We start from the raw sequence: 13,193 nt of genomic DNA on the forward strand, positions 1-13,193 counted from the left end.
AAAAATCTAAATGAATAAAAACTAAGCTAATATTCATAGAAATAAACCTCAAGCATCTTCAGAGACTTTCTATAGGGGGCAGCTCGTACCTGGTAAAAAGGAGTGGTTTGGTTTGGCGCCCCGCCAAGAGGCGCGTTTATTCACCGGTAGGAGGAGTAATAGTTTGAAAGTGAATCTTAGGACAGCAGGAAATACAATTCAAAATTTCCCAATCGACCTTTACCTGTGGTAGCGTACGTAAACAATAATAACGACAACACAGATTACAGTGATAATTGGTTACAGAGCTCCTTGCGCGCGGATTTCTTTATTAACTTCTTTTATAACCCTCATGACAGCAATATCACAATCACTACTGTACCATTAAATATCTCAATTTCATCTGTGTGCTTTTCAAAGGCGATTTAAGGAAATTGTCAGACATGTATTAAAGGTAACTACGAACTTACGAATTTACATAGGCTATTGTATGGTTATGGAAGGTATATAGGCAGAGTAAAATGAATTTGATCACAAAATAATACGCGCTTCAGAAATTGCACCGTCGCTATTGACCGAATCTAGGCAACGGAGTAATCATAACCAAAGACGTCTTTGATTTGGTAACCATAAGTGAAGCAGTTATTTCACAACTAGTTTAATCATACAGCTAGTTCGGGATCCCTGCCAACAAACATCGACGCGATTGATAGTAGGAATGGGCTGTGCCGCCTAGTGTCGTTCGTGGGAGTCCGTGTCGTGTGACAAAAGAGAAGAGCTGAAGGTGAACGGGGGAGCGGCAGCATCACAGTACCGACTCTTCACGGAACACGAGCACTACAGCTCGCGTAACATTTTGGTCTGAAAAAGATACTGGACGTTGAAGAAGTTTAATTACGACCACGCTTATTTGACACAAACTGGTATCGCTCCTCATCCACGCGTGGGCTCCGCGCAATACAGCGCGCTGCGATCCACTGTGCAACTCTCTCAATATCGGATTGATTCGCCTGCACGGCGGATGTGATTTATCGGAGGACATCAGTCAAAGGCTTTCTTCAACCGCACAAGCGTTTGTAACAAAAGACTTGCTTGAGGCTGGATATTCATCCTTTACCTACTCGAGACACTGGGCAGAGATTCAGCTGTTCTGGGGTCGGTAAATACGCACTTTGACGAGGTCCGAACAGGTGTACGCGCTTACAACTCCTGTCCGGACTGATTATTGAAGATCGAGATCCGCGTGCGGAGTAGGATTTTACCATAAACACATTTGTTATTTTTTTTTCGCAATAACTGGACTTAACCAGGAGAACTATGGATATCAAATGGCTTTATATAGCCTTTGCTGTTTTTGGTAAGTTTCCTTTTACAACATATTACATCATTCTGACATCCCACTGTTTAATTGGAAACCCAGAGCTGATGGTTGTACAGTTTTTGTTGTACATGCACTGTTTAAAATACACTTGCATCTTTTCAGGATCGTTTTAATTAATAGATGCGTATTACTTGTATTGCCTATTAAAGCTTGATTTTATACGTAGTCATCTACGTAGATTCAATGTAAAGTTTGTGTTTGTAATAGCCAGTGAGTTGTAGTAGACGTAGACGTAGTATAGTAATTGGTCTTTGATGTGGTCAAATGACTCAGCTGACAGCACTTAAACAGTGACAATAAATAGACTTTTTATATTGTCAAGTATACTTAAGACCGTTTCAGTATTTTTATTATACTAAGCTATATTGTCACAGGGCTCCCTGAGTTGTATCTTCCTGTGTATATGCATCTTAAAGCTGTCATGTTGGTTGCATGTAATGCTTTACAGATTCGTATTGCAATGGTGCTGAAGTAAGCATGCATTTTAAAGCAATATGTCTCAGTGTACAATATCCAAATCCATTTCCTTAAAATGGCAAAGTTGATTCTGACCCAAGATGCATTCTCTGCCATGTGTATCACAGCCACTTTAAAAAACACACACAAGCTGGGTCTTAAAAGCTCTGGTCAGATGAGTGGGGTTTGGTCTGGGGTTAATGTCGTTTTAGAGAGCCCAGCAGGAGATTGATGTTCCTTTATGGGGGGCATTAAATCAAGTAAACGTTGGACACATTGATTGATGTGAGCACGCTACACACTTCACTCTTCAGCCTGCCTAGATAACTTTCGAAACATGAAAAGACGTTTTAAATGTTCACCTACAGCTTAGGGCTATGTTGTCTAAACATATGACAAAGAAACACACCCTCTTGTACCTACACACCTGTATGATGTCATAGGGTTGAGTCATTTGGAGTGATTGACAGTGCGGTTACTGAAGAGCAGATTATTCACACATGTATCAGATGCATGCACCCTTTTTTTCTCGTAATGTTTGTGTATTTAAGAAGATTATGTAGTCCAGGTTTTTGCGTTTGCAAAAAACATGTTTTGCTCCTGAACTGGGTTAATATGACAATGAGTTTGGATTAAGCCGTCCACTGTTGCCCCCATACATACAGATAAGTATGATTTAGGATAAAACAGGCCATTATTTCATTAATCAACAACATGCTGTTCTGCATGCAAAACACTTTTTTACTGCTGTCAGTAGGAGAGTTCTAGTGTCTCAGGCGACACAATTACGGTCTCCATGTATATTTTATGCACCCCTCCTTTCCTCTCACATTTTCTTTCGTCCCCATTCTTTTCCTCGCCATACAAACAAACACTGTCAAACTCATTTAAACTCTCTATTTTTTGACGACACAACAGATGGCTGTATGCTCCTGGACAGGAGGCATGTTAGTTCTGCTGGGAGGGTACTGGGTAGCACTGGCTAACTGTTTCATAAGATTTCTCATCTTCTCCTGCGTTTATATTTTAGCTGAGAGTGCCTTCTGTGGGCTTGCATGCCAACTACTGCACTGCAAGCTTTTAAGTCTGAGGATTACTTGCAGAAATGGATCATTTGGAGCAGTTTGTGTGGTTGTAATATTGTTGCATGTTAATGCGTTATTGTGGGATTTAATTAGTTAATTGGTGAAAGTTTAATGGAGACTCTTCCTGGACATCATTGTATTAAAATGCAAATGGTTTATATCAGAGGCACATTTACCGGCCTTTCAGCAAAGACTGCTGAGTGAGTGTTACATCATCTAATTAATATTCATGATATGTTAAGGCTTACAAAAGGTTTCCCCCCTAAATTTTAAGATCACTCTTTTTTTTTCACTGGTTCAATCATAGCAAATGATCATATTTCAGTAATGAACATCATGAAACCTCACAGTTGGGTTTAAAAGAAAAGCTCTGTCTTCTACAGACATTTACATGTATTGGTTAATTTCCATATGGATGTAAGCAGGTGTGTAAGTGACAAGACAGAGCTTTTCACAGATGGGGGGACAATGTTTCTGTTTCTCATTTGAGTAAACTGCTCCATAGTTCACCATCCCCCTCACTCATCTGTGTTATCCTGTATCTGCTAAACAAAACAGCAGGAGAGGCCGTAAAGACCTTCCTTATTCACACAAAGTTAATAGGCCCTCAAACTGGTACACGCAACTGTGAAAAGCTTTTTTAATGTAGCTGTTGTGTTTATTATTAGCTTTTCTTACTCGTGGATGGGTAATACAATTTACAGGACCTGTTGTGAATTCTAACGTCAGGGTGATATGCATAGGCCTGCGTTTAGGGTCGCCATGTGTGGTAGATAATGGGCTTTTGCCGCACGTCATATGAACAAACAGGAAAACAGGTCTCCGCTTCCGATTGTCAAGTAAATGTTAACAACAGCATGAACTGCATTTTCATTTGGTTACATAGTCTTGTACTGTCACAGGCACCTGTGTGATTCATTTATGTGCTTTCAGTCAGGTAGTAGAGATGCGTAACAGTTTATAAACTACATTACATCCATATCCTTCTTGAACGTTTATGTTAAAGGGGACATTTAACAAGACTTTTTTAAGATGTAAAATAAATCTTTGCTGTCCCCAAAGTACATATCTGAAGTTCGAGTTTATAATAACACATAGATAATTTATTTTTGCAAGTTAAAATTGCCACCTTGTAGGTGTGAGCAAAAATTTTCTAAAATATCTGAAAATGTGTTTTTCTGAAAAACGATGGACATATGCTACTCGGACAGCTTGGGGGTGAGTAAATCATGGGTTTAATATCATTTTTGGCCGAACTATCCCTTTAAACATTTATGTTAACATTTTTTGACAGAAATAGGGAGCTGCTCCTCATTTGGTAGCTTTTGGCTAAATATTGAGACATGAAGTTTGCTCACATTTAGACACAGAAGTAGACCACTGATGTTGTGTGATAGGGCCTGGACTCACAGTTGGTGTTACAATCCGGATTTGTTTAGTGCGGTGTAGGTATGTGAATTGCGCAGGCTTGTACCTCAACACCAAACATTTCTTTATAAAACTTGCTTTGCAGGAATAGTTTACCAAATAATGAAAATTCATGCCGTCCCAGATGCATATGATTTGAATGAAAAAATATCTGTCACAGTAAACAAATACATCCAAAATTTTAAAGCCACATACATTCATCATAAAAGCCATCAGTGGGTTAATATATTTATAATCATGCATGACAAATCTCAAGAACCAACTTAGTATGTGTTGAAGAAAGCAAGTAGTATATTTTAGGACAACATAAGGGCGAGTAAATGGAGAGACTTTTCATTTTTTGGGTGAACTGTTCCTTTAAGGCATTAGTCTGTGTTATTATTTTGGAAAGATTGGTTTGGTCAGAGGAGGCTGCACAGGCTGGTTGCTAATTCTAAAACATTACCATTTTGGAGCTACACCCCACATTCAGCTTCTGCACAATAGAGTTAAGAAGCCCACCGTTGTCGTGCAAGGCACACACACTGCACACATTGAACAAATGGTATGTTCATAGGTCCTTGATCGTCCCTCTCCTTCAGAAGAACCTACTTAAACTTCCCACTCAATGCTGTGGTATATCTCTCAGTTCTTCTCTACAACTCTTCAGTCATCTGAGTGTTAAGTTAGTGCTACCCAGTAGTTGTAAGAACATTGCTGAAGTGGAGGAACTTTCAGCTGTCTGACTCTTAAGTGACCTCTTAGCCCCAAAAACTGACCCGTGCCTGTTTTGTATGTTTGCCTATAGGAGTGTCTATACCCAATGTCCTATTTGCCATCGGTCTAATAGGACTTGTGCATGTTGAGAACAGTCTACAAGTTGAGAAGGCCACATGTTTATACATCCAAAACTAGGGCTGCACGATTAATCGTTTTTGAACCGAAATCGCGATTCGGATGGATGCGATTTTCGAATCGCAAAAACTGCGATTATTTCGATTCAGAACTATCAAAAATAACAATCATCTAGTACGCAGTTTTTGACAGTTCGCTTCATGCGCATTTTACGTTTGATGCAGTTTAAACCAATAGAGTGCATTAACACTGAGGTGCTGACTGAACGTCAGATAACGCCATTGCGCAAGCAGCAGTTCAACTCCCCAACAAAGTGTACGGCCATATGATTTCCGCGATGCGAAAAACACGGACAGAATCGCGAAATGCATACAAATGGAATTAACTGCACAATGCGGAATGTCATGGAAGTTGGCAGATTTTGGATTCAGTCATTTTTAAAACCCATTATAACTCATTAACCGGCAAATGAAAGGACAGAAATGCGCGAAAACATTTCCCTTTTGTGTAATGTTGGACTTAAAGAAAGGTATATACGTCCGTTTCTCGTCATGCATCGCAAACAATGACAAGCGCCTCATCAGACTATAAGCAGGTTTCATTAAAGCCCGGAACACAGCAGACAAAAGAGGTACAGTATAGTTTCTTGCACGCGCACATCTGCATCGCTTTGAATATTTACAGGCACGAGGGTTCATGAAGCGCGCACACAGAGAGCAGTCAGCACACGCGTGATCACTAAACTTAAGTTTTCTTTCTTGTCTAAGTGAACATAAACAGCTGGATGTTTATCAGTACATTAAAGCAGAGCAGTTTTAAAGCTGTCTTGTGTCTTAAAGTGACAGACGGTAACCTGGTGCTTTCTGTGTCAGAAATGTTTATTACACACCAAAAATTAAAATCACTCCTTACTCTTAACTGAACAAGCTTCTGCAGCTCCACATTTAAAATCGTATAGTGAGGACTGTGCAGTGTTTTATTTGTATTTTTTGCTTATGTTAAATCATAGATTCTAATAACTAATATATTAACATTTATTACAGATGCCTGAAAAGTAAAACAAGATGATTATAGTCTTATGATTAAAAGAAAAAACTAAACATTTGCTTGTCAGAAGCATTGTTGTAGTGACAGCCAAAATACATTGGCCTATATGTTATTTTAAATAAAACTTTCAATAAATTTTTGTTAAACTGTATTTTCTTAATGTTCTTAGATTAAAAAAGGTGTGTCTGCAGAAGAGCAAAGTCCTGCAGACACCTTGGTACAATGTTTAAGAGGTCTTAAATAAACAGTAGCACAGCATCTTTCTTTGGTGCTATTAAAACCACCACAACAATCCTGGATGTAGCTTTTTTATTATATACCAATGAATCGCACTTTAAATCGCGAATCGCAATTTTGTTCAGAAAAATCGCAATTAGATTTTTTCTCCGAATCGTGCAGCCCTATCCAAAACATAATAATCATTTCTTATGGTTCAGAGGGTTTTTAGTTACTATAGAGAGAGGATCTCTCTCTATATTCACAGATAATTAGCCTATGTGTCCTGGTAATTCTGCTTCATTTATTCTAGCAAGACAGTTTAGATGGAGTTAGATGTGTTTACATTTGTTTCACTTTTGACAGCAAGTTGTACTGTAGTTTAGGTTAAGGAAGGGATGTTATCTAAATAGTAATCCATATAGTAATTGCCAAAACAATCTGCTTTCACACTGGTCCACTAAAACAACTATAGACCCTTTTACTGTTTGTACACAATGATGACAATGTTTGTATGCACGCACAGTTTGGCAAACGAAAGTATGGCAAGAATGGCAACGGAAGTATGGCAAGAATCAGCAGTGAAGCAACACAGACAGAGAAAGTTATTTTAAACTATTTAGTATATTATATATTAGTGCAACCAAACGCAATAACCAGATGCTGGGAAACTGTTTTAATAAACTAACATGTTAAAACCAATGGGGAACAACACCACTTCCGTAGCCAAAATGCGCACGCAGGCTATTTGATCATGTGGGCCGTAAAAGGGTCTATAAACAGTTTATTTTGCATTTCAGGCCAGTAGTTTGTGAATGGTGATGTCACTTGGCTAAAGTTTTGTCGTGTGTAAATAATGCGTCTCTGCTGGTGGTTGTAGTATTGGTGGAGTTAATCTACACTTTGCTCTTTTGCTTTGTTGTTGCGTTTTGTTGTCCGTGAGAATGCCTCTAGACTGAACACATAATGCATGCTTTTTGTTTTGTTTTGTTTACTAAAATGATAATGATGTGGTATTCAAAACTTGCACTTTGAAACCGGTTCTCAAAAGGACTGTCATTTATTTTAGCAAGACAGTTTAGATGGCGTTAGGTATGTTTACTTTTGTTTCACTTTTGACGGCAGGTTGTAGTTTAAGGTAAGCAAGGCAAGGCAGGTTATCTAAATAGTAATCCAGGTAGGAAATTTTCAGCAAACGTGCTCATTTAATTTAAGTGTTTGGTGCAGGTTATGTATTCACTGATTCCGGACAAAGATGATCTGTCATTATTTGTATGGAATAGTAATTGAGATTGGGATCAATGACAGATTTCTTTTCAATCGCAAAGAGCCATTTGCCCCACGGCATGCAGGCTAACTGAACACTTGACTGGCAGGCAAGCCCTATGAACACTGTAATTTCTTCTCCTGACATCCTAATGGTAATCAATACCTGACCCAAAGTTTTTACCTGTCATTCTTGTTCAGATGTTTATGTAATTTTCAGATGTAAGCTTTCAGTTTTGCCTACAATTTTTGCTATTTGTGTAGATTAGCCTGGAAAAATTGTAAAAAGATATCGTTGATGGTTTTGATTTACAAGGGGGTAGAAGTTCTTGGACGGAACCCATTGTACTCTCTAACCTCAGTTTATGCTGGCAATTTTATTTATTGACTTTACATTTTACAGTGTTGTTAAAACATGAGGAACATGTTTTTCTTTTTCAAGCTTAAACTGAAAAAAAAAAAACAACCTGAATGCACTTGCGTATCAGCATTTGATGTTCTGCTCAGTGTTCCAGGGAAATATGCAGCAAAACTGATTTTCGAACCACAAATCTGCAGCTCTGCATGTATTATAGTTTACTTTTCATCCCTGAAGGGGGTGTTAATTTTCTTGATCTGCTACTGTGAGATTTTATAGGTTTAAAACTATGTGTGATTGTGCTTTGATGAACCAATGTTGTATATGTTTGTGTGTGCAGGTAATGTAGGTGTGCGCTTGCCTGAGGTGGCTCAGATTAGATCTAAACAAAATGGAAACATGCAGCAGGGGGTTGGGGTTGGTAAACTCATTTCTGCCCCCTTGGCTATTACATAAGAGCTTGGCGCAGGGGCTTCTGATCCACGTCTGGTCCCCGCCTCTGGTAGTTCCTTCCACAAGTAACATGGAAGACCCAGGCCCACTTTAAAGATCTGACCAGAAAACTCATTTTTCTGCTTCCAAGCTTTAAATGGAGCTGTGACTTCTTTGAATTTCCCTTTGAGTAAGACAACTCCTACTGCCCCCACCTCCAAACAGCTGAGCACCATTGTATCTGCCATCACACACACAGTAAACCCACACAACCCAGCAGAAGCACTTTCACCCACTCACACAGTATAAGACATTCAGGTCACGTTTACATGACAACAACGTAGTAAGGAAAAGTTTCATATACACATGACTACATTGTCAAAACCATTTGCATTCACACTGGTACACGAAAACAACTATAAACATACATTGTTTTATGCATGCCAGGCCAGTAGTAGGTGGATGATGATGTCACTTTGGAAGTGGGCTTAGGTTTTTTCATTTGTATATGTGTCTTTGCTGGTGACTGAAGCAAATCTACACTTTGCTCTTTTGTTACAGTATGTCGTTCTGTTTGGTTGTCTTTGCGTATGCCTCTAGACTGAACCAATAACACATGCTTATGTTCACTTTCTTTTATTTACTTTAAAACGATAATGTGTGGTTTTTAAAAGGGATAGGATGATAAATGCCGATATACACTAGGGGTGTAACGGTTCAAATTACTCACTTTTCGGTGCGTATCACGGTTTAAAGGTCATGGTTTTGGTACGTTTCGGTACACTTTGGTCACAACAGGCTTCTTTACAAAAATAAAAACCTAAGCCGTTTTTAACCTCTGTCAAAATCAACATTTTCACTTATGAGCACATCTATTTTTATACTACATGTACCAACTTTACTGTGCACTTCAAAATGAACATAAAATAGCTTAGAACACTAGGGTACTTTTTATTCTATGCCACTATCTTCAAGTTTTTTTCGCAAGAAGATCAGTTTGTTAACATTTAAACACAGAAAACAATGTGTGCTGTTTCTGTCTCACCTGCGATTACATGCTATCAACAACGCCCTGGTGATGAACGCGTAAAGCGACTCGTCATATTAGATGTAACCTTAAGCATACGGCACTCGCGAATTTTACAGTTTTGTCTACGTTTTCTTGAGCATCGCTGCTGCAGTATACTTAAATGAAGCTGGCGGTGCCTCTATTAGCGGCTTTTCTCCTTCGCTTGCCGCTCTAACCGGTTTACGGCTTTGGTCAGAAGTCCTTATTAATTGCATTTGAAATATCAAAACTCGTCAAACATATTCATTATACATATACTTTATTATTATGAAAATACCTGAAAAGGTTTAAAAAAGCAGCAATATAAATATATGCCATTTCCTGGAGCTGCATGTGTAATGGTTCTTTGTCTGCAGAGCGCCCTCTGGCTTTTGGATGTAGCGTAATTTTACCGTAATTCATTGAGAACCATGGCAAGCATCATTGGCCGATTTATTGGTGCACCCCTAGTTTTCAAAACTTGTACTTTGAAACTGGTTTTTCAAAATTTTGCATTTTAAGGACTGTAATACGCTTTTGTTGTGTAAACGAACAGCCAAAACACAATGTTTTCATTTTTTTGGTTAAAATATTGTTTTGTAAACAGTAGGGGTGGGAATCATTTGGACCCAATTTAGTTCAAAATCGATTCTTAGGGTACTGATTGGATTAAGAATCGATTCTAGTCATTATATCGCATTTGCGCTCAAAGTCAGATTTAAGCCTTATTTATAGTCCCGCTTAGGATCTATGCCGTAGGCTGTTTATAGCTCTGCGTAGTCTGCCGCGCATCTCTGCAAAAATTTGACGGGCTTAAGATTAATCCAGGACTAGACCTTAGTTATGTTAGGACATTTAAGGAGTTTTTACGAACAAACCTTACAATATAAAACAATACTTGTGTGCATATTAAAACAAATCCGTGGCACTGATATATGTTAAGAAAATATGTCAGTGCAAGTGGTTTTTAAATGAAGGCAACTCAAACATTCATTTTAGTCTGGGTCTAGGATAAGCCCAGTCCGCGAAACTGTCCCTGGGGTTTTTTCATTTTATTGACAGATTGGGTAGAAAAGGCATAACAACAAAAGTCAGTACAGTCTGCCCTTAAGGATTGTCTTCAGTTTGGTGGATGCAGTTTGAAAGCTCTGGGAGACATTTTCAGTGCAAGCCTATGAAATTTTGTTTGAAGGTGCGCTGCAGGACAGCCGTCCAAGCAGTTAGAAAATGGAGTAAACTGAGACAGAAAAGGCTAAAGGACTGTGCCAAGTTTAGTGCATAATCGTATAAAAAACTGGTAAAACCAGAAGTCTTTACTTCCCTCAGAGGAAGGTCCTGAACAACATGCCAACCCTAATGATTAGTGTCTGTCGAACCTGAAAACTACTTCTGGATGTAGACAAAAAGCTGACTCTCTGAAGAGACTCCTCCATTACTGCTATAGCAGACCCGAGGCATCTGAGTGATCACGCTTAAAACGATAGAATAAAGCAGTCAATCAGGAGCCGCATGCTGGCAGGGATTCATTAAATGTGGTCTGATGGCTGCTGTCTGTTTTCCTCAGAACAAAGAGGCGAGTGGACGGGCCATAATGGCGGGCTCGAAAGGATATATTAGAGAATGAAGGGCTTTGCGATTCTTTCTGGCCACACTGCCATCTAAAAGCTAAGTGTGACTGACAATTACTAAGAAAGCCTGCCAGAAGAGACTAATTAATTGTTAATTAGTTTCCTTTTCAATGTTGAGCTGAATGCACAAACGCACAGATGGAAATTTGGAGTTGAAAACTAAAATCTATCTTTGACAGAAGGTACTCCATTAAGTGCAGTATTTTTGGGAATTCCAGTGTGGCCCATAAATTTAATATTCACAATATATTGAAATAATAATTTGCAATAGAAAAATATGGAACCTAACCAAACAATGGCTGTTTGGTTAATGTTTCTGATTGGAATAAAGAATATATCCCTTAAAAGCCATTAACACATAAATATCAGGCTTATATTTTGTCTTTATTGGGAGGATGAAAGATATTACGCTGTAATGTCAACAACAATGGCCTTGTGTAATGTATTTGCTTTGTGGCGATTGTGTCCACAAGTGTCCACAATCTCTGCTTACCCCTCCATCCTGCTAAACAAACAAAAGGAGCAACGGAGAGGGGGTAGGGAAAGAGAAATGTACCACGTTGGGAGTTTGGGGGTCTCTGTGGGGTCTGGGGGTGGGTAGACAAGACACTTAGCACTGCAGACAGAGTGGATTTGCCATGGATCAGAATGGTGGGGGGGGGGGGGGTGGGTTTAGGCACAGCTGAGAGGACTGGTCACGAACACTTAATTTTTTATCATGTCCACAGTAATGATGGATGAAACAGAGAAATGGGGTGTCTGCAACCAGCTCATACATATTTCATGAGGGGACTCTAGGGATTGTGATAAGGCGGGTCAGTGTTTGGGCGTGGGCTGGCGAGCGAGTAAAGTTTAATATGATTTTAGCCAAGTAGGACATATTCCTGGATCCTTTTTCAGGCCTGAGGCAACATTGTTATCGGATTTTAAGGTTAGGGCTGGATTTTGGGGCTTACATTTATATCAGTCTGTCATTTTTTTTAATTTTAAGGTAATTTTGTGATGAGAGTTGTTCTTGGGTTTGATGTTAAGAATGTTAGACTCAAAAGATTGAACTAGGAATGTTGAACTTTGCTGAACTTGTTTTTTTGGGCAGTTTCCCAGACAGGGTTTAAGTCTAGTCCCAGACTAAACTGTATGTTTGGGCTGTCTTCTTAACTAGAAAGAGCTTGTCCTGGCATATCTTAAATATATTAGTAAGTATTTTTGGAAGGTATGTTTGTAAAAACAACTTAAATGTTTGTATATTACTAAAGCCTATTCCTGGCTTAATTTGAACCCCGTCTGGGAAACTGCCCTAGTATGGGGTGGTTTTCCGGACAGAGATTGGCTTAAGCCAGAACTAGGCCTTAGTTAAATTCGGAAATATATCTAGTTTTAACAAACATGTCTTACTAAAAACATTACTTTTGTGTATTTTAAGGCAAAACAAAGGGCACTGCTGTATTTTAAGATATGTCATTGCAAGTTGTTTTCAGTTTGGATAGCTCGTCTTACATTTATTTTAGTTTAGGACAAGTCTAATCCCTGTCCGGGAAACAGCCCCTATATGTTTTAGCAACAGGACTGATTCTATTCACCACGCAATGAAAAGTGCACCACTCTTTTGCCATGTTCATCGCGCCTGATGAAGATCTGAAGGTCGAAACGTTGCGCTAATAAATTCATTTGGATTTCACGCTGCTTTTTCACCACTGTTATTTTGTTGAGCCCAATTAGGGTATTGGGGATGTGCATAGTATACCACTTTGCATTTTTTTTATTTTACTCCTATGTGCTACAACTATAATGAGCCCCAGGTAAAGTTACATTTAAAGTAGTGCAACAACGGTCATAAATTTAGAGTTGTTAACCTATACAGGGCACACATATAATTTAGGGTTCTTTAGGGAAGACACCTCTATGGGGCCCTATGAGTTCCGCGATGCGGAAAATGCGGACAGAATCACAGAATCCAAGCATAAAAATGGAATTTACTGCATTTATACTCAAATGCTAGTTTTTTTTGTTTCATTATTTACAAAATTACTAAAAT

General features: G+C 38.9%; 1 protein-coding gene across 1 annotated transcript in view; it reads left to right on the plus strand.

Moving 5' to 3' along the window:
• Positions 1-254: 254 nt before the first annotated feature.
• igsf3 (immunoglobulin superfamily, member 3) overlaps positions 255-13,193 on the plus strand; it is a 173,855-nt gene continuing 160,916 nt past the window's right edge. The window contains exon 1 of the mRNA XM_065249009.2: positions 255-1,336. Coding sequence (XP_065105081.1) covers positions 1,297-1,336 — 40 coding nt within the window. The 5' untranslated portion in view covers positions 255-1,296. The remainder of the gene's footprint in view (positions 1,337-13,193) is intronic.

This window comes from Paramisgurnus dabryanus, chromosome 15 (genome assembly GCF_030506205.2).
Source record: "Paramisgurnus dabryanus chromosome 15, PD_genome_1.1, whole genome shotgun sequence".
Taxonomy (NCBI): Eukaryota; Metazoa; Chordata; class Actinopteri; order Cypriniformes; family Cobitidae; genus Paramisgurnus; species Paramisgurnus dabryanus.